The 22842-nt window shown below is 43.7% G+C and overlaps 9 protein-coding genes across 9 annotated transcripts; 3 read left to right on the top strand and 6 right to left on the bottom strand.

Annotated features, from left to right (window-relative positions):
- Window positions 1–4: 4 nt before the first annotated feature.
- Window positions 5–283, bottom strand: TIM11 (F1F0 ATP synthase subunit e; the record flags this gene model as incomplete). The annotated part of the gene is made up of 1 exon (XM_002553609.1): window positions 5–283. One exon carries the CDS (start codon window positions 281–283, stop codon window positions 5–7), a length of 279 nt encoding a protein of 92 aa, XP_002553655.1.
- Window positions 284–531: 248 nt separating this feature from the next.
- PTC7 (type 2C protein phosphatase PTC7) lies at window positions 532–1560 on the top strand (the record flags this gene model as incomplete). The annotated part of the gene is made up of 1 exon (XM_002553608.1): window positions 532–1560. One exon carries the CDS (start codon window positions 532–534, stop codon window positions 1558–1560), a length of 1029 nt encoding a protein of 342 aa, XP_002553654.1.
- Window positions 1561–1589: 29 nt separating this feature from the next.
- Window positions 1590–4866, bottom strand: NMD2 (Nmd2p; the record flags this gene model as incomplete). The annotated part of the gene is made up of 2 exons (XM_002553607.1): window positions 1590–4790; window positions 4861–4866. 2 exons carry the CDS (start codon window positions 4864–4866, stop codon window positions 1590–1592), a joined length of 3207 nt encoding a protein of 1068 aa, XP_002553653.1.
- Window positions 4867–5025: 159 nt separating this feature from the next.
- Window positions 5026–6585, bottom strand: PEP7 (phosphatidylinositol-3-phosphate binding protein; the record flags this gene model as incomplete). Its single annotated transcript, XM_002553606.1, has 1 exon — window positions 5026–6585. The coding sequence occupies one exon, from the start codon at window positions 6583–6585 to the stop codon at window positions 5026–5028; it is 1560 nt and encodes a 519-aa protein (XP_002553652.1).
- A 143-nt stretch (window positions 6586–6728) lies between these two features.
- On the top strand, window positions 6729–8330 carry KLTH0E03894g (uncharacterized protein; the record flags this gene model as incomplete). The annotated part of the gene is made up of 1 exon (XM_002553605.1): window positions 6729–8330. One exon carries the CDS (start codon window positions 6729–6731, stop codon window positions 8328–8330), a length of 1602 nt encoding a protein of 533 aa, XP_002553651.1.
- Window positions 8331–8369: 39 nt separating this feature from the next.
- Window positions 8370–10610, bottom strand: UTP4 (small subunit rRNA maturation protein UTP4; the record flags this gene model as incomplete). The annotated part of the gene is made up of 1 exon (XM_002553604.1): window positions 8370–10610. One exon carries the CDS (start codon window positions 10608–10610, stop codon window positions 8370–8372), a length of 2241 nt encoding a protein of 746 aa, XP_002553650.1.
- Window positions 10611–11572: 962 nt separating this feature from the next.
- Window positions 11573–14638, top strand: YCG1 (condensin subunit YCG1; the record flags this gene model as incomplete). The annotated part of the gene is made up of 1 exon (XM_002553603.1): window positions 11573–14638. One exon carries the CDS (start codon window positions 11573–11575, stop codon window positions 14636–14638), a length of 3066 nt encoding a protein of 1021 aa, XP_002553649.1.
- A 111-nt stretch (window positions 14639–14749) lies between these two features.
- IRE1 (bifunctional endoribonuclease/protein kinase IRE1) lies at window positions 14750–18106 on the bottom strand (the record flags this gene model as incomplete). Its single annotated transcript, XM_002553602.1, has 1 exon — window positions 14750–18106. The coding sequence occupies one exon, from the start codon at window positions 18104–18106 to the stop codon at window positions 14750–14752; it is 3357 nt and encodes a 1118-aa protein (XP_002553648.1).
- Window positions 18107–18867: 761 nt separating this feature from the next.
- On the bottom strand, window positions 18868–22743 carry YSP2 (Ysp2p; the record flags this gene model as incomplete). Its single annotated transcript, XM_002553601.1, has 1 exon — window positions 18868–22743. The coding sequence occupies one exon, from the start codon at window positions 22741–22743 to the stop codon at window positions 18868–18870; it is 3876 nt and encodes a 1291-aa protein (XP_002553647.1).
- Window positions 22744–22842: the final 99 nt, after the last annotated feature.

Raw genomic sequence — 22842 nt, 5'->3', positions numbered from 1 at the left:
CTCCTCACTGCTTCAGCGATTCCACAGCGCTCAAAATAACCTTACCGTAGTCGAGGTTAGGGTCCTCCAGGTCCAGCTTGGTGTCGGCCTGCTTCTCAACCTGCTTTGGAGCATGCAGCCTAGCGTACTCGGCCTTGGCTTGCTCGATCAGTTTCAACTTCTCCGCGTACTCTTTCTGCTGGGAGCTCTTGGCCGCCTCGGACTTCAGACTCAAATCGGTCTTCAATCCAATGATAGCTCCCAGAGCCAGAGCTGAGTATCTCAAAACGTTAACTGTAGACATTTAAAAAGGTTTCAATTGAGTCGCTTCTCCTATCCTTCAGAACTTAGAGGGGCTATCTGTGTTATTTTGACTTCTATTCTCACAGCTTGAATTCTTCAAAATTTTTCAGAAGGTATAATCGTTGATGTCACTATCGACGCCAGAGTATTTTTGAGATCATAACAGTGAAATTTGGAAGAATCCGATTTGCTTGTCCACGATCAATTGAAAAGTACACAAAGAGTCTAGAAGACATTATATAGGCTGCGATGTTTGCTTCTAGTAGGACTGCTGGGATGCGAGGTTTCAGCGCCAGCCGGAGTATGTGTTTATGGGCTGCGTTGGCGGTGTTGTTGGCGATGGTACTAACGGCTTGGCCAGGTGCGTATAGATTCAAGAGGTGGCAATACCGGAGCTTCTTCTCGGGGCCTAGTGGTCAGGGCCAAAGTGGGGGATCTGCGGGCTTCAATTACAAGTACGCGGTAGCGTACCAGGCGAAGGATCGTAGTGACAGCCTTTACGCGGGCCTCGATGTAGACTCGCCTACTGGCGAGGACAACTATTTTCTCAGCGCGCGTAGCACGAGCGACCTGTATGCGGGCGTTGCAGACGGCGTTGGGGGATGGGTTGAACATGGCCATGACTCCAGTGCAATCAGCCGCGAGCTGTGTGCGGCGATGAGCGAGTTCGCGATGCTCACAAAGGACAACCGGTCGTTCACGCCCAAGCAGCTTATAGATATGGCATACTCCAAGATTAAGCAGGAGGGTCAGGTGAAGGCCGGCGGCACAACCGCAATCGTTGCGCACTTCCCTCCTAGCGGCAAGCTTGAGCTGGCCAACCTTGGCGACTCCTGGTGCGGGGTCTTCAGAGACTCTAAGCTTGTTTTCCAAACAAAGTTCCAAACAGTGGGGTTCAACGCCCCCTACCAGCTCGCCATCATACCAAAAGACCTGGCGAAGGAAGCTGCCGGAAGAGGTAGCTCATATATCCAGAACAAGCCCAGCGACGCCGACGAATATCAATTTCAACTAAAGTCGAATGATGTTATTGTCTTGGCCACAGATGGTGTCACAGACAACATAGCCACTGGCGACATGGAGCTGTTCCTGGGTAACAATGCAAATGCGACGGACCTGCAGCAGGTTACGCAAAAATTTGTGAATCAGGTGGTAAACCTAAGTAAGGACTCCTCTTTCCCAAGTGTTTTCGCGCAGGAAATCTCAAAGTTAACCGGAAAACAGTACTTAGGTGGAAAAGAGGATGACATTACCGTCGTAGTGGTTAGGGTCGACTAGTAAAAATGCATTTCTTCAACTTTCGATATTTAGTCAAATTTCTGATTTAGTACAATGTTCTTTATTTTTTCACGCTCAGCCTTGAGCTTTTGTTCTTCTTCTAAGACCCCAGATACAAATTTGACGTTCCGGGGTAAGCCAAGTGTTTTAGCCTGGGTCTTTTTTCCAGATTTTGTTAAAAATGTGAAGGCGACCTTTTTTGATTTTCCATCGTGGCTTTTATTCAACGCCCTTAACGCCTCGCCTCCTGATTCCTTACCCAATGAAGTGCTGTAACCCGCAGAAATAATGGGGATGCTATTTCCGGAGACTTTCTCGTTTTTTCGACTTTCCATTGATTCTTGCATGAGTTGTTGAAACTGTTTTTCAAGCTCCTCTTCTGCGCGCAGCTCTTCCTCAGTTCTGAGCCTATTCAGATGTTCTTCATGTATTCTTTTTCTCTCAAGTTCTCCATCTAAATCTATTGAATCATCATCTTCATCGTCTTCGTCGTCTTCATCATCTTCATCGTCATCCCCATCCTCTTCATCAGAATCGCTATTGCTAGAAGTACCTGAGTCATCGGAATCGTCGCTGCTGGCACTTTCATCAGATGAATCTAATGCTGCCAGGTTTCCTTCCTCATCTTCTTGAATTATTTTCACAGGCTCTCTCCCCTCTTCCGTATCATCGTCTTCATCTTCTTCGTCATCGTCCTCTTCATTGTCAACCTCCTCCTCGATCTCGGCGTCATCGTCTTCGTCGTCGTCATCGTCATCTTCCTCGCCCTCCTCGTAAGCTCCCTCCTTTTTTGTTTGTTGGTGTGGTGAGGAACCCAAGGAAGTGGCTTGTGGGATGTTCAGAGCATTCGCTAACTCTTTGGCACTTTCTGCAACGTCACAAGACCTCTTGAAATTATCAGTGCTAGTTAATTTTTGAAAGGCACTTGAAACTTTAAATTGCGTTTCCCTGGGCAATGGTTGCTCTTTGACAAAGGTGTAAAACTCAAAAAGCCTCATGAATAACAACATTTTGTCCGACTTGCTTGCAGGCAGCTCTTCAATAGAAAGTAAAGATGTTGTAATGAGCTGTACGCGGAAATAATTGTCTGGAAGGTCAAACTCATTTAAAAAATATGGATTCGGCCGCCCGCCTGGATAGCCGAACTTCATTATTTTGCAAAAGATTTCAATGAGAACTTCAAGGCGAACTAGCTTTTTGTTGAACAGCGAAGTCAGATATTTTATTTGGGCCATTCTTACCATATTCAAGTTGAACTCGCTTATCTCTAGGCCGCGCTCAATTTTTTCCAAGAGTGTATCAATAACCTCTATTACAAAGTTGCGGTAGTAGGGATATAGACCACACAAAACACTGGACAGAACATCTAGGGACTGGTAGCTTACCTTCTCTGGCTTTGTAAACAATGAAAACATAGTTTTGTAGATTTTTTCGTCCTTCCAGTGTGCCTTCCTCAGCAGCTTAACGGTTTTCTCTGCGGAAATTGTATGCAGCTCTCTTCGAATTATTATTTGATAGAACTGTTGCTCTGGATTCAGCTCCTTCACAGCGGAGTTAAGTTTACTCAAAGAAGGAGGATATATCAAAACGATGAGGTTGTCAAGGGCGCATTTGTTGCTAACAGTAAGATCATGATCCTTGCGCTTTTGTTGGATAAGATCAACCATCTTCTCCATTTGATCCTTGTACGTTGGGTGGTTGATCAAGAATTTACCAAAATTTTCAAATAGAATGGTCAAAATTTCAATGTTATTGGGGACTTGGATGTTCATTGCTAAGGTCCTGATTTTGTGAAAGACGAGATATGAAGGAATGAGCATAAATTTTACCAGCTCACTGAAGAAAATGATATTTTTGACGTTTATCCTATTGGAACGCAATTGGCTTCTGAACCCATTATCAAGATATTCTATCAGCTCATCTTTAGTGTCAGATAGGTATTCTGCGTTGGATGCGATGAAACGAGCGTAGATTCTCAATTTACTCCAATCTTGGGTCTCTATGAAGAATTTAAGAAGTCTTCTTCTTGTGGCCTTTTTGTTAAGTGAGTCGGACCAATACTTAACCGAGAGCTCGTCAATAGCTTCCCTGGTGTCTGCAAATTCAAGCCCCGCGAAAAAGTCGCTGAGCTTGGTTGAATCTGGAGCGTCTCGATCTTCTATGTCATGATGAACGCTGGAAAGATCTGGCAAAACCTCATAGAACTTTCTAACCTCTTCGTTCTCCCAAACCTTTTCTGAATTTGGTTTGAGCTGATTGGTGATAATGGATGCAGGTCCCGTGGTATTAGCCTCAGAATCAATACCTTTATCAAGCTTTGGTGCTTCTATTTGCAATGCATCTGTTAAAACGTTAACAGCACCCTCAAACCTTTCAAAAACGGGCAATAAATCATTATACTCTTCGATGTACTCATCTGTATTTTTGCCAGTGCGAATTTGCGCCTTTGAATGCTCCCTTTTCAGCTTATTGAGCGTTTTGTTGAGTTCTACTGCTTGTCCGATACAAGCTTCTGTATAGACCTTAATGAGAGACTGCAAAAGCTTTCTGGTCCCCGATTCAAGTTCGAGCTCCTCATTGAATGCATTTCCTTCGAAAAGGATGGGAAACTTTGTGATGAAACTAGTAGCAATGGTAGTAGTCAACCCAGTCCTGAATCGATAGTTTAAAACTTCTTTCAAAATAGTGAAGATAATAGGCTCTTTTTTTGAAAGCTTTTTGGCAATGAAAGCCGGTACGTTCTCTTTGTTCAAATAATCAGTATTCCGAAACAAGCCCACAAGATAAAGCTCAGTAAAAATCCTGACATGAGATCTAAGTCTTAAGATCCTAGCAAGTTCTTCCTTTTCGGATTCGTGACTTGACTGAGTTAACGAAAAGTTGTTGAGGAACGACTCCATCAAAACGGGTGTGAATTTGCAGCTGAAGCGCTGGTGAAGAGCGCTCATAACTTCAACTGCAGCGTCCACATCCTCTGCCTTTCCAGAAACCTTGCTCAGTCCCTCGCTAGACGTGCTAACAAGTTCAGAAAGATACTTTTCAAGAGAAAGTTCTCTGATGTCCTTAAGGAAGTTTTGTTTGGAATCTTTAGATATTCCAAGTTTCAGCTTTCTAATAAAAGCTGTGTTCTTCTTGAGACTCGAATCCAGTTTCTTGCCACCCTCAAAAAGGGGGCTTTCACCTGCCCAGGCTTTACTATTCAAATTAAAAAGCTCTAATTGCCTTTCATTCTAGGTGAAACCGTATGTTTAGTACACTAAGATTCGGGTGGTATATTAAAAGATAATGGGGTTCACTTACATTCATGCTCGACTCGCTGATCTGTTCTACGGTGCGTTAAGATTAGCTTCAACTGCCTTTCCTTCAGTTAGTAGGCATACTTTGAAATTTTAAGAACTTCAACTTGTTCAATCGTTATGTTCGTCGCACATGACCGTATCCTGAGTGGAATGAATTACATAAAGGTCAGCTGAATCCTTCCTCTCCAAGCGCCCTTGCAATCATTTCCACTTGTTCATTGAGTTCTCTCAAGTTTCCACTCAACGTCTCTGCTTCGTCAAACTTTCGCTGCTTACTTGCTGATGCTATCATGTTTTCCACTAGAAACTTTTGCTCTTTTAAAACCATGAGCTGATCCCTGTACTCTTTCACCTCTTTGATACTCAAGTTATTGCCGTAACCTTGATTCATACTTCTTTCAGACTCTGGCGTAGTCTCGTGTGAAGAGTTTTGAGTGCTGGCCGCATTAGTTAAGGATCTCAACGGCAGCATGTGTTCTTGGATAAGCATTGATGCTCTAAAAACTATTGCCCTTTGAATCCTCTCTTCAGCTGGATTTTTGGGTTTTATCTTGAGCATTTGCTTTGTGAGTCTATCATACAAAGCAAAAGAGTCTAAAAGCTTGCGTCTCATTTTTGTAAGAAGCGCAACGTCGGGAGCGTTCGGTGTAGCGCTAAATTCTTCAGCCTGATTCAGGACCTGGGGCAAAATTGACAAAATAACATCAGCAGTAGTGCGCATGTTCTCATAAATGCGTAAAATTGAGGGCTCGGGTAACGAAAGCTCTCTTGTAAATTTGCGCTTTATGAATAGTATCCTGACACAAGCTGAACAAATTCTTATCTGGACGTCTTCGGCATTATTGTCTACGAATTCTGTGCTTATAGGGAGATCAGATGCCGCTCTAATCAAACTCATTAACGGCAACTGATTCGAGCAGTTCGTCTGACTCTCATTGCACACAACTTTCCCGCACAACCTACAATGATGTTTTCTTAGCGCTAAGGTGAAAGGTTTTGAGCAAAGACTACATGCGAAAGCCGCCTCATCTGGTGTCCACGGTACTACCGATCGTTCAAGCTTGTTAATTTCGGTGTATTTTCGAATCGACGCTAGCATAGACTTTGAAGATTGGTTGTTTATTTGCTGGATTCCATTTGCAAGTCTAATAAACCTGTTTTCTAGCTGAAGCTTGCGTAGTTGTTTGTCTTCGACTTTGCTGCCCCGCAGCTCCTTGAACATAGAAGTCTTATTACAAACCGCTCCAAACTCATTGTACCCAGCTCTATTTCCGAAACAGTTAATGCAACACTTACACCATTCGCCAGTGAGCGGATTGTATTCTGCATTACTGTTCAGTTTGATGATAAGGTTGCAATGATTCTTGCAATACACTTCGCCGCACCGCCTACAGTTGATCGCCTGGCGGGCTTGGGTAAGACTTTTACTGCAAGTTCGACATCTGCTTTTACCCATAACTGGCTTGATCCAATGGTCTCGTTTGAGCTCAAATCTGTTTGCCTTGGCGGCTTTGGAAGAATTTTCAACCACGTTTCGGGACCTCGTTAGCTGTGTGTTCACACTGTCAGCGTCTTCATTTGAAACTTCGCCAAAACCATGTATTCTATCGAGATGTTCGTTAAGCTTAGCAAGGTCATGGAGTGTTTGTGCGCAAACAGGACAGTTTAACTCAGATCCCGACTTTTGAGGTTCATCTAAATATCCGGGGCCATCAACTGCATTCATATCAACCCTGATGGGTATTCAGTCGTAGCTCGTCTGTTGAATATACCCTACATGTATAGATGAATAAGGTTTTTTAATAAATAGAAAATCAATTCTTGGTCAAAATAAGGAATCAAGAAACGGGAATAGATGCTGCTATTGAGATGTTAACGAGTGATGTGCTTCTGTTTATTCTTCTGAGTGGCTCATTTTTTGTGGCGTTCAAAGCTTCCAATCGCGTTCTTTGGTATAAAGTCCAGCATATCTTTGATCTGGACTCTGCGGCCTCAAGGGTCGGTGGACTGGATCTCAATTTGTTGGAAGCGCAAACGGATGGTTTCCTATCAAAATTCCATAGCCAATTTGCGCTTTCTTCCAAAAAAGCGATGAAAGGAGTGCGCGTACTGTTCTCCTCGACTTTTGCGTTGTGCTTGATAGCTATGGAGATGACACTTTGCCAAATTATGGCTGTCAATGACGAAGTATCAGCCCAGTCAAATTTGGTAACTATATCATGGCTTATCACGTCTGTAGGCCTGGCGCTAAACCTTATTTTAGTGCAGCCGTACTTAATTCTTCTTTCAGTGCTGGACAAGTTTTACGGAGACAAGATAAAGGTGGACTACCTGGCATTGGTAGCTAGTGGGCTTATCCTTGGATGGGTTTTTACTCTGAATTTTTTTGGATGGGGCCCCTTCTTTTATTCCACTAACATGCTCACTAAGCTGTCCATCATGGGTGTAAGCGTCATGGCTTTTTTGTCTGGGGTTGCCTCGGTTTCAACGCCATACTATGTCTTTCAGCTCATACGTTACAAGCGCAGAAAACCCGATTCAAGTTTCTCAGAGAGAATTCCTGTCGCTTGGATGGACGACGTCGTCTTGAGAGAGCAAAAAGGAGAATGCGAGCGTCGGATACAAGAAGGCTTAGACACATTGAAAAGTATCAATTCTCAGCCTAATGGAGCAAATCCAGTTTTAAGGCAAAGACATATTGAAGAAATTGCCAAATTTCAGTTGGAACTCGCAAGGCTTGAGCCTCGCACCAAAGAGTCCAAGCATGTTCGTGATTTGAAGAAATACTCTCAGCTTGGATTTTTGGTATACTGTGTTTACAAGCTACTCAATACGTTTTTTTGGAAAATTCCTGTTCTAGCTTGGCACTCTTTCCATTATCCGTTCGATCATAGTTATGAGCGCCTGGGGTATTCCGAAGGTGGGAGTAGCTCCAGTGATCCCCTGGCCGTAACGGTAGCCAACGTGCTCAGCTTTTTTCTCTTTAGGTTCAAAGACCAGCAAGGCAAAGAATCACTTGCCAAGCAAATATCTCTAGTGCTGTCGGTGTCATTGTTCGCGTGTTCTGTTTCTACAGTAACAACAACAATATCATATCTCACTACCTTACTACCCACTCGGCTTCAAATTCTGGCGCTAAAAACTATGCAAAGAGACTCTTCCACTAACGTTTTGCCAACATCGAGCAAACCACGGTACGAGTACAAGCAACGCCCTTCAGTAATCAAAAATTTACTTGTTTCTGAGCTTACTGGCGTCTACATCCTCGCGACCATATTGATGATACGCTCTAACCTTCCTCTTGATGTTGCTTCTCGCCTTAATCAAATGCTGGGTGAGGAGTTTGGGGTTCCTGATATAGTTATCGAGGTTTGGTTTGACAAAGTCTTCGCGATGAGTTCGATTCTATCTTTTGTGGGTATAAAAGTTGCTGGAAAGACAGGCGCTGGCCAACATAATCGGACCTTGTAAATATGCATTAATTATGTTACACTAAATAACCCACTTCGTTCAAAATACAATCTTCGGTAAATCAAAGGCAGCTGCTGAAGAGCTGGTCGAAGATGGCCTTTCAACCACAACTATTTGATCTCTAGCGAGCAAATCAGCAAATAACAACGATCTGTATTTGTCAGTGATGAAAAAGGGTTTGTTGTTTTTGGCGACCCTATTGGTGCTATCCTCCTTCCCCAGGTCGCTCTTCAAAAGGTCAGAAGTCTCGTCCATAAGATCCTCATCTTCGTCATCCTCTTCTTCACCTTCATCTATGAAGGTGCTTTTGTCAGTGACCGTATTTTCATCGATTTTGTGCTTTCTTGGTCTCTTTCTAGTGTTTAGAGGTAAGTCTTGAGACATATCGAAACGAGCGAGGTAATTGGAACTCCAAAACCAAATAGAGTCATCATCAGGAGAGCCGCTGAAAATTCCTAAGCACTTATCCTTTTGCTGTTCAAACTCCTTTGGCAGGTAGTCTTTATTTTTCTTGCACCAAGGAGAAATGGTGCCAACGTTGACACCATCTTCCTCGTGTAGGAGAAACTCAAGCACCTTGTTATCTGCGGTTGTTAGAGCAATGGTTCTTCTAGTGCTAATGTGGATAGCGGTAATAAGGTTCATTAAGCGAGCTACCGGAACTGCCGAAGTGCTCTCTAGGTTTACCAGATCTACAGCACCACAAATTCGAGATATGACCGCAAACGAGCCGCGGACATCTAGATGATTGATGGAGTTGATGTGAGGTAGCTTTATTCCAGTGTTAGTTTCTTTCAGATCCGGCAGTTCAATCTTCACAGGTTTTTCATCGGAGTCTTCGTCTTCTAGGTTCAATAGCAGGAAGTCGTTTCTGGGAGAAACTATCACTATTCTTGAGTTGTCAACAAATTTAACATGGCTCGTGCCGTTCTTTAGTAAAAAGTCGTTATCCAGCTTTGTAACCTTCAACTTGTCGTTGCTTGGCAACAGGTGGAACATCTTTGTAGTAGTTGCCCTGCCCACGATTAAGACCTGGCCATCAGGAGACAAAGCGCACGTTGAAATATTCTGCTCGTCTTTTAATGAGAGCTTGCATACAAGCTTGTAGTTATTGGAGCTATCAGCCTCATCGCCCATGGCCCATATTTTAACTGTAGATTGTTGCCACATCACACAAAGTCTCTGCTGCTGATTTACCAAAACATTTTTGTGAAATGGTACAACAAACGGGATCTTACGGTAGCTTCCCTCGGAAAAGGAGCCCATTGAGCTAATGACTAAGCTCTTCTCAACACCGCCAGACACTAAAAAGTCTGCACCTTTCGATTGGTATGAAGCCATAGTCCTCACATCGTTCGAATGCAACAGCCTATTGGACGAAACCACCCAGCGAGCGGCTTTCTTGTTTGAGCTCGATGGTGCTAACGAGAAGTTGTAGATTTTGCGGTCGATACCTGCACTAAATACCTTGGTGTTCGTCTCGTCTGCTGTTAGGCATAGAACATCGGCATCATGAACTTTGAAAGACTGCGCCAAAGTGGAGTATTGGAAATCCCAAAACTTAACAGAACCTGTGGAGTCTCCTGAAACAATCTGGTCAATTTTGGGCAAGTAGGTGACGCACCAAACCAAAGTTGATTCCTTCTTCGATTTGTCGACCTTCATTGTTTGCAAAATTCTACCTCTCATTTCCGCTCCTTTCAGTGCGCTCCACACTCTTATTCTTCCATCAGCACAGCCACCAATAACATGCTCGTCCATTCTCCAAGCAACCGACAGTATCCTTGAGTCTTGCCTCTGAAGCACGGCTTCATGTTCCATTACGCCGGACCCACCGGAGATGTCGATAACCACTACGCATCCGTTATCGCAGCCGACAGCTAGCTTGTTCTGAGATTCATTCATCGCCATTGACCAGATCACACCGGCATTGCAGTCATAGTTTTTGAGCGGTAGTCCTGTTTCCAAGTTCCATTCAGTGACGACAGTCGAGCCACCAATAGAAAATAACCGCAACGGCTCCCCAGAAATGTTACTCCACACAAGTCCTTCTATCGTACGTCCTTCGCCACCTTGGATGACGAGTTCTTGGCACCATCCATTACGGGGGTTCCAAATTTCAATGTCTCCGTTGGACCTGCCTAGCGCCAGCCTTAGGTCTGACGGAGTTCTCTTGTCCAGTCTCGAGCCGTGCGAGAAAGAAAGGGCAGTTATGTTGGCACCATTGTAGTCCACAAAGCGAGCCCTATGTACTAACAAGTTCTGGGCTGTTTGAGTCATATTCAGGTATTCAAGGCCAGAGGTCCTCAATTCGCAATTTTAGTAGAGATGAGATGAGCTTCGATGAGCTCTCATTATCTGAAAATTTTTTAGTGAAAAGAGTCTTCGCGTCAGTTTCTTACGTAAATGACAAACGTAACTAAAGTCAACGAAACATGCTAGGGCAGCTTCAGACTAAGGTTCGGTGTGCAGGTCAATACACTTTCAAGACCTAGCTGCTCTCTCCTTTGATCAAGGCTCCGGGTAGGAGTGGGAGTGAAGTTGGTTATGTCGTCGTTGACGATATAGGTTTGGGATCAGTTGGCGATGTTCTCTAAGTTTCTCCGGCTTGTCCTATCGGTTCTTTGACGCGCCCTGTTCGTAGTTTGTCCCTGGCTTTATAAGTGATCATAACGGATTCTGAGCGGAGGGCGCACTGGCGGATTTTAAAATATCGAAATATATCTTGTGTTTGATGTATAGCAAAAACGGCTGGGTTTCCGACAGCTGGAGGCATTTATTTCTCTTTGGTACCCACTAACTACCTGGTAAGTTTTGAATAGGGCTCGCGTAGAATTCAAGAGACTTAAAGTCCTAACGCAAATACTGTTTTTCTGGCAAAGCTCCAACAACTAGCTTCGTATGTGAGAACGAGGAAAGATAAAGCAGCATAAATCTCATTTTGAAGGACTTATGTCACCAGTATTTTACCTTATTCATCCCTGCGACGCCGCTTTGTTTCGTTCTTGGCTTTCGGCAAGCTTTTCTGTTTTTTTCTTGGTTCTGTCATAGTTAAAGGTCCATGGACTGTCTCCATCGACTGCTGATGATATTAACTTGTTCACACTACTCATTAGAACTTTTTAAGATAGATACATGCCTCTGGATTGGGCTGGGTCCTTGCACCTGCTGTCTGAATTGGGATCTTAAACCACATGCTCTCATACGAAAGCGTCGCATTTAGATCATTTATTATATTTTAAATGAAACATAAACAAACGGCTTCTGGCGCCAAACAGGCGGCTCTTCCCTCGACAATGCCGTCAGATACTGAACCGACATTCGAAAATCCTGGGGAATCTCATTCCACTAATTCCAAAATCTTTCGGGCTGTGGCAGACGTCTTTCAAAATGCGCAATCCACTTATGCGGGTCATAGAAGACACATAGCGGTTTTGAAACGGATTCAAGCGAAAGCTGTCGAACAAGGATATGAGGAGGTGTTCAACTACTGGTTTGACAAGATGGTTACTTTGGTGCTGCCTCTAAAAAGAACCGAGCCTGTAGGCGATCGCATTGTTCGACTCGTTGGAGGCTTCATCTCCAGCATCGAACATGAGTTGGAGGCAACAGATGACGAGTACGACCGTAAGGAACGGGAAGAAGTCTTTGCTCGATTTGTGGACCAGTTTGTGAGACATATGTTACGCGGCATCGAGTCGCGCGACAAAAATGCCCGATACAGAGTTACTCAGCTTTTGGCTGTCATCATGGATAACATCGGCGAAATAGACGAAGAGCTTTACAATCTCCTTATGTGGTCACTTCAAAAGCGTGTGTACGACAAGGAATCATTTGTCAGAATTCAGTCAATTTTCTGCTTGACTAAGTTCCAAGATGATGAAAGCGTGTCAGAAGCAGTTGATGATGCGACCTCGAAGTTGATGCACGCGATTCAGAACGACCCAAGTGCGGAAGTACGACGGGCTGCTATGCTCAACCTCGTTAACACACCTAATACCAAAAAACTGATTATGGAGCGCGCCAGGGACGTAAACCCAATCAACAGGCGACTTGTTTATTCCCGTGTTTTACGAGGTATGGGGTCATCAGTCTTTGAGGAGCTGAACACCGAGTCGCTCGATAAATTGATAAGTTGGGGGCTGGAAGATCGCGAAGAAACAGTACGAGTTGCCTGCGCAAGGCTAGTGTCATTTGACTGGCTCAATCTAATGGACGGGGATATTATAAAATTGCTAACAAGGCTAAATGTCACAACAAGCAAAGTTTGTGAGAAAGCCATGGATGCTATATTCAAATACAGAAACGATACAGTCACCAAAATCAAACTGCCAGAAAACGTCTGGGGAAACCTAACCGCAGAAACATCGTTTTTGATCAAAGCATTTCACTTTCACTGCACCAAGAATCATCTCGACGACGTAATAGACTCAAACTTCCCGGAAGCTTCAAAGCTTTCAGAAATAATACAGAAGTATATCGACTTGAGATTTGTTCAGAGCGGGCTTTCTGCTATTGATGAAGAGTGTCTGGACTTTATCATTCAGCAATTACTTTCGGTGGCATTTAACTTCGATTACAGTGATGAAATTGGAAGACGCGCCATGTTAATCGTTATTAGAAATACCTTGGCGAGTCATAAATTGAAGCCAAGTCAAGTTGAGATTTGCTTGAAGGTGCTCGAAGTTCTTTCAATTAATGAGCGAGACTTTATAACCATGACTGTGGAGATAATTACGGACATACGTGATGAGGACATCGAGAAACAAGAAGCTGAAGAGGCAAAGAAGATGCCGTCAACAAATTTCAATGGCACTGATGAAGATGAGGATGATGTTGAATCATTCCATTCGGCCGTTGATGATCTAGTGAACGGAAATGAGACTCCTGAAGGGAACTCTCAGCTATTAGTTCAGGAAAAGGAGGTGAGTCCTGAAGCATTGTTAGCATGTTTGACTATGTCTCAGTACATGCTGGAATTAGTGAATAGTCCGCTAAATGAGAACATTATGATAACCACTTTAATTGATACCCTCATAACACCAGCTGTTAGAAATACCCAACCAGAAGTTAGAGAGCTTGGAGTGCGGACGCTAGGTCTTTGCTGTCTTTTGGATGTTGATCTGGCTGCAGAAAGCCTCTACTTGTTAGGTATGTGTGTTTCGAAAGGTGACGCAAGTTTGAAAAACACAGCATTGAAGGTCATTGTAGATATTTTCTCTATACATGGCACTAAGGTGGTAGACGGAGAGGGTAAAGTGGATTCAATATCTCTACACAAGATCTTCTACAAAACTCTTAAAAATTGCGAACTTCCAAATTGTCAAGCGACAGTGGCAGAGGGATTATGCAAGCTTTTCTTGGGGGACGTCTTCATGGATGACGATTTATTCGAAACACTTGTTCTATCATATTTCTCTCCTGCGAACTCAAAGAACGAAGCATTAGTTCAAGCCTTTGCATTTTGTCTCCCCGTATACTGCTTCTCTCATGTGCGCCACCAGAGAAGAATGGTTCGCGTTGCGGGAGATGTGCTTCTAAGGTTATCTGTGCTGTGGGATGATATTCAAACGAATGAAGATGAATCACTTCCTGCTTCCTCTATGTTGAAGCCCAGTGTTATCTTTCAAGAGTTGATTGAATGGACAGATTCCACGAAACTAGTGAACAAGAGTTCTGAGCTCGACCAAAAAGAGGATACTCAGCTCGATTTCTTACTCAGTGTACTCAAAGTGTATTACAAGCTTGAGAGAAAAGACCTGAAGAAAATGATTCTTACTAACATTGGTAGGTTCAACTTCGAAGATGACAACGTTTCAAAGTGGAGAGAGGCTCATGACATCCTGGAAGACATTTTGGACAATGATGACATTGATTCAGCCACCAGAAACGCGGTTGGTAAATTTACATCACTCATAAAGGACTTCCTAGCGACAAGAGAGGAAAGTGAACAAGACATTACGAAAAATGAGGCGAGCGAAGATGATGAGGAAACTTCCAATATTCTCCATACCGGTGCCTCGACACATTCCGACGGTAATCCTCAAGCGGCAGAGTCAACAGATATCATTGATGGCAATCAGCTCTCAGATCTGCATCTCCCAGGAGAAAAAACCGACAATACTGAGGAGCATCTAAGTTTGAGCAACAGGAAAAGGAAAAGACTTGAGGAAAGAGGTTGTTCAGAGAGACCTTCTGATCCGGAAAGGAGCAGTAGAATGGTAAGCTTCGTTCTTCCAGAGGATCACAGTATGTCTAGCGGGAGTTCTGATGATTGCAAATCTGATGACGAATATAATGGCGAGTAAAAAGTTTGTCTCTTTTGAGTTAATATATTTTTTGATTACCTATTTAGTTAATGCTAATGAATTCCGAAATGCTAATGCTGTGATGCTGTATGTTGCTTGTTTAATTGACCCTCAAAGATAGTCCCCCAAAATTTGATCATGCTTCAAATTCCTTTGTACTACAAAGTAAATCTCCAGAAGCAGATTTGGAAACCGCCTGGCAAAGTAAAGAAAAAACCCATCTGGTATTGGGCCCATAACCTCAGCGAGCTCTGGCGGAAGGTCCATAAAATGGTGATATTTGTTTCTGAATGCTCTCAGCAAATCCATTAGCTTTTCACCGCTGTACTTCCTGTACTTCCCTAGGTTTTCCATAAAAACCCCATCAAACTTTACAGTCCAATCTCGATTGGGTATTACCCGCGGAGAAGCTTCCTCGAGTTTTAAGAGTAAAGGGCTCGGTGGCACACGCCTTTCAACTTCGAACCGATCGCTGACTTTCAGGAGAAATTCGAGCTTTTTGGATATTGGCCAGAAAAGTGGATGTTTTATAACCTGGGAAGCAGCCGGTCTCTGGCTAGGGTTGTTTGATATCATCTGTCTTATGAGATCTTTCGCTTCTATAACAGAGCACCTATCTTTCAAGGACTTATTGATATCATCAAGACACCATGACTCTTTGAGTATGTTACTATCTCTCGAATACTTGTCTCCAAATGGATGACTTCCCTTTGATAGCACATAGTAAAAGACACAACCCATCGAAAATATGTCAATAGCTCGGGTTAAACGTTTGTGATAAAAAGGATCATAAACGTAAGAGATACTACTTTCAGCGCTCCCGTAGCTTCCATCATTTTCTGTATCAGAAGTGGCACAGCCATCAAGTAACTCCGGAGCTCTCCATCCGCTTGTTCCCGAAGCGTTCCCTTGTTTGGTGTGGAATGAGGATTGATCTGGCTCAAGCCTTTTACACAGCCCAAAATCGGAAATGAGAACACGCATTGGAGCCAAGCTGGAATCAAGATGTTGCATATATTTCCTCGTTGGGGCAACTAAGATGTTCTGGGGCTTCAAATCTCTATGAACAATTTTCATCGAATGTAGATGAGCAACACCCTGCGCAATCTGAAACAAAACATTTATAGGGTCTAAATGTTCCCTAGCCTCTATTATCTTTGAGGATTCCTTTTTGCCCTCTACAACATCCTCTAATGTTGAAGTACAAAGTTCCAGAGCGATGTAAAGAAATCTGCCGGTGATCTCAGAACAGTAGTACCTCACGACGTTGGGATGGTGGTCGCTCTCTGTTAAAAGTTTTATCTCTTGAGTCGCAATATCGTAAAAATCAATAAGCATCCTTTTCACCGCAACAGGTCTGTGCTGAAATGTTCCTTGGAAAACTACCGTTCCAGAAGATCCGTATCCTAAGACCTTTTTCGAAACCGTCAAATGCTTCAGGTCGGCCTCGACATCTGCCTCTGAGCTTCCTGTGGCATCTGTTTGTGAAAATTCGTGCACCTTTTTGTTTTTCTTCTTCCCCCTCGAGCCCCTCTTTCGCTTTCTTCGCTCACTAGAGCCTTCTTCCTTTGAGTTCTGTTCATTGTCTGAAGTTGGGTTCAAAATTTGAACGTGCTTTTCATGAGGCTCATCTTGTGTGTTTGATGTATCTTCTTTATCTTCAATCTTTATCGAGCCTGTTTCGAGATTTTGACCCGATATCAAGCCGCTTCGCTCTAAAAACACATGAAGTGGAGCTAAAACCTTGAATCTCGAGAGTAAACCGAGGATGAAAAAAGAGAAGAGTAACATTAATCCTCCTTCGACAATACGGTAAACAAAATTTGCAAACCTGTATGCAAACGATTTTTGGTGCGCTGAAAGGAGATCCTTGGCCATTTTTTCTTTGGCTTGTAATTTCAAGGCAAGCATTTCTTCTTTAGAGATGTATTTTTCAAGAGCTTTAGTGGAATCTTCTTCGACAATAAGCCCACGGTTATCACTTCTCGGAGGCCTAGGGCTATCAATCAAAAGCATGGAACTGGCGGGTAAGGACTTTGGAGATGGGCGAGGCTCATGTTCAATAATTTGTTCGAATTGGAGACTCTGCAAATCATGAACACCTACCATTGCGTCCTGAAGTGACTGTACATCTTTCAGGGTCTGCGGCATCTTCCATTCTCTTCTATGATTGTAAATTGAGATCGAAGAGGAGTCTACTAATGACGGGTAAAACTCGTCCGACATTGCATACCAGCATCCCTCAGAAGTCCGGCCAAGAAGGACGCGACTCTGGTGGTTGGAGACTGTTCGTGGATTCATGGGATGCGGCAAAATTATTTTCTCGCTAGTTTTTCCGTCAAGGAACACGTCAAAGACATTGTTAATCGTGCCCGAAAACTGAGAAGATATCCATTTTGCGAAATTTAATTCAGAATCAACTGCCAGGAGGGATTTCTCGCCAAATGGAGCAATCAAAATGCCATCAGCAGACCGATCATATTGATTCGCGAGACTGTTGTCAGCAGAGTTTTGCTGCCAAGCTCCGTATGTCACATTGTAGACGGTGCCAAGCTTGGAATAAATAGAAAGCTCATATGTTGTTCTGCCAAGAACAAAAACATCTTCACAAGCTCCTGTTGAAAACGACTGTTCTGTGCAGTTTGTGCCCAGGTCATCATATGCTTTGTTCTCAGTTCCTGGCCCATAAGCTGACAGAACTTGGCCCGTCTTTATGTTTATATTGAATACAGCGGAATGGCGAGAACCCGTGTAAATCTTTTCATCATCAATTGTAGTGCCGTTTTCGTCAACCACAATTCTAGTTTTCAGATCCAACGGCGAAGCGTTGACGAGGTGTTTAATAGATATTGGCAACTTCTGTAGTCCTTGGTAGATATTGAAGTAGTAGATGTTGCCATCGCCATAGGGCTCGACTATCAATGTCTCGTTACTGGAATCAGTAGGTTCGCTCACGTAAATGGATGGAGCACTGACATTGGTGTTGGACCATAAAATTTCACCAGTCTTCCTGTGCACTGCATGAAGACCACCCTCTAAATCAGTCACTATTATGTAGTCCAATATTTTCAATCCTTCAGAGTTTCTATGATTAAAAGGGACAGAGACACCGTTCTTGGGTGGAGGGCTGTCTTGGAAACCATGCACATTCCTTAGTAAACTGTTCGAAGTGAACTTTGTCTTAGAGCTGTCATCTGTAGGGCGTCTTTCACCCAGTTGCGCAGGCGCTGGACTTGAGGTATCAACTGACAAGCTTTTCTTGAAAACAGTGGGCTTGGCTCGGTGAACTTCATTATGGAGGCTGCTAATCGGCGCATCCTGTGCCTCCGATATAAGCGGGGCAAGGGACTCTTTAGTATGTTCCCGTCTTCCTCTCCATCGAAGCCAGCTTCCGGAGACGGCAGGAATAAGAAGCAAGAGTCCCCAAACGAAAATGGCGAGCAAATCAATGCCTCTCGGCCGCCTCATGTTTGCTTGAAAGATTCTCCGCTAGCTCAAATAGCTGGTGTAAGTTGGCTGAGCCTTCTGTAAGTAGCGAAGTAGTACCCCAGCGATTCTCTATCTGGTTATGTATGGATTTTAACAGTATTGATGAGCTAGTAAGCCTTCGAGCTCAAATTTTGGGTTTGGCGAAAGATGAATAATTTTCCGTACTGAGTGATTACCGCGCAAAATTGGGATTTACGCAGTGTTAGCGCTAATCCTTCATATCGAAACCCATCTCCTCGAAAATCTCACTTATTTTCGAACCTTTTTCATTAGCAATCAATTGTGCCAACCTCAGTCCGGTGTCACGAAGTTCATTGTATTGCTTTAATTTCTTGATGTGCTCCTTCATTAAGTCAGAGGGGCACATAGTTCTAGTGTATAAGTCATGTCAGTTGCAATTCAAAGAATTTTTGCACTTCGTCGATCTGGTTTGGAATTAACTAAATCAACATACATTTTGCGTTTTTCGCTAAGCTTTGAGAACTCATTATTCAGAGCCTCATTATGTGCCATTAACTTTGATAATTCAGGAGCCTGTTCTTTCATCCTTCCAAGCTTAATCTTCAGGAAAGTCTCTCTATCGGACTTGTGAGTTATAGGCGGTGGACAAAATGCAAAGACTGTTAATGTTGTTTATTAGGCCAATCTTAAATAGCCGCTGTTGAAATGAAACCCCTTATATGCGTATATAATGATATCTTAGCTTCCAGAGCACAAGATTTATACGTTATCAGATACTACTAGGGCAGTCGTGAGTCGTTCAACTGAATTTTCAGCTCCTTCAGTTTGTCCTCGGCGAGGCGCACGGCTTCCTCTAATTCCTGCCTTTTATGGATTGTGAGCCGCTTCCTTGCGGACTTCTTGGAGTGGTCTTCTGGTAAGATATTTCCTCGATCTTTTATCCACTCCCAAATCTCGCCTTCAGAGCTCGTAACAATATTCGGCGACCGTGAGACACTTTTTCTTGACCTCACTTCTTGTTCGTAGGCCCCATAAAGGGTGTTCAATGTCGGCGCGTAATTATAGCTGTTACCATCTATTACAATGCGTCCTGGCTTTACAACTCTGAAAGAGTTACTGTTGCCACCCATGAATGCTCTAACTGTCGCACCAAAAACGAGAAATAGGACAAAAATGACCCCGAGCATCTGATAGGAGCTGAGAGAAACATTGAAGAACTGCTTCAAGATAGAAGTGAATGAGGTGTTGCCCTTTGAGGAGGCGGAGCTGTCAACTATTGGGGCTTTTTCTGAAGTTCTCTGTCTTTTACCCCGAGGCCTAGGGCTCCGCTTCGCAGGAGTTTTCTTAATCTTTCCAGCGTTTGAAACAATGTCCTTAAGCTCCTGCTCTAAAACTTTTATTGAAGATTTCTGCCCCTCGAGTGATCCTTTCTCTATTGCACCTTTTATCCAACTTTTGGCGGTCCAAACCACCTTGGATACGACCAATATGCGCGTTGAATTATCTGGACCCCAGTAAATGTGGAACTTCGTGTGTACGGAAAATGACGAGCCGGATGGGACGTCTGGGGTTTTCGTTATTTGACGAGCCACGACATAGTCTTCAAAATCTTTATGTTCGATCTTTTCTTCGATTAAGCATTTAGTCTTCTTGGGTCCCACGGGGCCGCTAAGTGGCTTCATATACTGATATTCCCTTACATCGTTCTTGAACTTAGGAACAGAAGTCAAGTCGTAGTTTCCCTGCTTCTCAATTATTCTCTGAGCGTAAGAAGTATCGCTTCCGAAGAGTAATTGGTAAACAGTGCCCAAAGGAGCTGGTATTACTATTGTATCGTCAATAGTAACATCCCCATCCTCCTTAGTGTAGTGTGAAGAGGTGCTGGCGTGTTCCGATGGTCCAGCTGTGGGCAAATTAGGTACTTCTGCTTCTCCTTCGCTTGGTGGTGTCTTTACTGACTTCTTGTCCGTAATTTGGATGATTTTGTTGACCTCTTCGATCAAAGTCTTGGTGGTGTTGGTTACACCATCGTATGTCCCTTTTTCTACGGCTGCCTTCAGCCAACTTTTTCCTGACCACTCAATAGATACCACCACAGTTAATTTCGTGGAATTTCGTGGCGCCCAGGAAAGGTATAATGAAGTTTTAACAACAAACAGATTTCCGGAGGGGACGTCGGGAGTTTTTGATAACTGCACGGCTTTGACATAGTCTTCCAAATCATAATGCTCTAAACTTTCTGTGATTTCGCAGCTTGTTTTACTGGGACCAATCGCGCCAGCTAAAGGTTTGGTATACGAATATTTTCTCTCTTTCGTCCCCAGTATCGTTGGGATATTCGATATATTGTAATTCTTCTGCGCTTTTAAGATCTGTTCTGTGTATGAAACATCATCTCCATAGAGAATATTGACAATTTTCCCTAGAGGTGCTTCAAATACCGTTTCCGCAACCACTCGGTTGTCAGCATCATCTAGGTCGTAAGAAGTGGGAGCATGCTTTGAAGGACCCAAAGTCCACACACTTGATTTATTTGTTGTTTCAAAATCATATTGAGAAGAGCTGGCACTAGCAGACCGAACCGTATGAGACATTTCTCCATCGCTGGTGGTCATATCAGTTTCGTCTTCATATTCGTCGTCAGAAGTTTCATCTCCACTTGAGTAGCCATCAGATAGAAGTCTACCTGCGCCCTCAGTCTCGAGCTCAAAGTTGGAGTTCATTGTTCTCTTTCGACTATTGGAGCCTACGCTTCCTGACGTTCCGTTTGGAGATCCGCTGCCATCGGTACCAACAACGACGTGGTTCCAGACGTGAGTGATATAGTCGAAGGCCGAATCGCGAGACATAAAAGAGGCAAAAATGTACCGAGAATGCAATGTTTGGAATACTATGCCATTAGGAAATATACCTGCGGTAGATTTCTTTTCAATTTGAACAACCTCTTTAAACGGAATAACAAAGCTTGTGACCCATCCTAAAATGCTAGAATTGAAGCATATGTGCTCTCTTGAAATATAGATCCTCCCCTGAAGCAAAATATCACGCGAGAAAGCGCAACTGTAATCTGCTAACAGCTGTTCATCCGGTGAAATCCCAGAATCCTTAAAGAGCGCATGAAACTCATTGTTCTTTTTCTCTGAAATGTGTGGCTTGTGGATTTTCTTGTCCGTTCCTTCGACGAGGGAATGTTCTTCTTCATCTGATGAAAGCCCCGATGGTGAGTGCAAGCCGCTTTCTGTGATACTCGATGACCGCGCCCGCTGCATAGAATTTCTTTGGCTCCTTGTGGGAATTACCTTGAGCGCTGATAAACTAGGTGATGAAGGCCGAGGGCACATGATCCTAAATGTACTTGATCTTTTCCGAGATTTTTCTTCGCTGTTTGGTTCCGTTAACTTAGAAGCGTCCTTGGAAACGTCTTTTGAAACATCTTTGCCGCTCAAGTCGGCTGCGTCATCTTTTTCGTTAAGAGGAGAGCTAACTTTCGTTCCAGGATCGCTCTTCACTGGAGAGATAGTTGAGCCATTTTCCTCTAAATTCTGTACTCTCGTTTTTGCATCGAAGCTGTGAAGGCTTTTCCCTCTTTGCCGGGTGGGGTTTTTGGCTGCATTAGTGACGCTGAGGGTGTGTAGTTCTCTTTCATGGAAAGAGCCAGCGTCAAGTGGCTCATCAGATGAGGATGTTTTACTCAAAGCATCAAGCGTTAGATTTCCCTTCCCGAATGTGGCAATGTGAGACTCGCCTTTGCGGGGGTAAAACCTTATTCCATCTGTCAGTGACATAATTTCAGTTTCAGCTGCGGAAGCATGACCATCAATACTATCAACATGGCCACTTGGTTGACTGGAGATTTCAGAATCGCGAAGTTCGCGACTTGATGCTAAAGATGGATTTGTCCCAGTTTGGCTTGGAGCAGAGGATAGCAAGGTTTGCTGACTATTTGGCTGAGCCATTGATGACGGCGACAGCAGGAAATCAAGATGCTTCAAAAAAGCTGAATTTTGTGGCTCTTGGGGTTGTGTGTCGCTGGTTCTTGCCTTCTCTTTTGGCATCCATGGTTGGCTGTCTGCGGAAAATGACTTGTCGCTCGTTTTCGTCAACAAATGATTTGCTGCGTTATGGCATGCAGAAACTATTGTAGAAAATATGCCGCTCGAGTTTCTGGCTTCATAGTCGCTTTTGTTATCGGGATTTCCTCCTTCTGCAGTGTCACTGTTGGTGTTGGTGTTCGCGTTCCACGGCTTTGTATTGCTCAAGACGCTAATCTTAGTGCTGAGTTTGGGGGAAGTATGACTAGACTCCGTAGCACTTTGCGGGCTTCTCAGTTCATCCGGTGGATGCAGATGTTTGCTATGGTTAAGGTTGCCGATCTTAGATTTCACTATCTCACTGGGCCTTCTTTTAGGTCTTTTTGGACTCGGACTACTACGCCGCCTCTTAACGCTCCCAAAGTGTGTATCGGTTGCAGAGCCCGGGGCAACACTAGAACCTTGGTCCGAGGTCAGGTTTGATGTTACGCTATCCCTAATACTACGCCTTGCAACAGTGTGACGACCGTTATTTTCCGCCGATGTCGATGGCGCTCTTTTCGGGGCTTCATGTTTATTGCCTTTCTTTGTTGAGCCCTTTCGCTTTTTGCTGAATAGACCCATCCTATGAATGCAAATTACCGGTTGAGTTCTTCAACTGCCCGCTTGCTAATCATGTACTGAGGCAAAACTTTTGTTTTATTGCCCTTGAAAGCTTGGACC

Source organism: Lachancea thermotolerans, assembly GCF_000142805.1.
Source record: "Lachancea thermotolerans CBS 6340 chromosome E complete sequence".
NCBI classification, from domain to species: Eukaryota; Fungi; Ascomycota; class Saccharomycetes; order Saccharomycetales; family Saccharomycetaceae; genus Lachancea; species Lachancea thermotolerans.
This window is presented reverse-complemented; position numbering and strand designations above follow the sequence as displayed.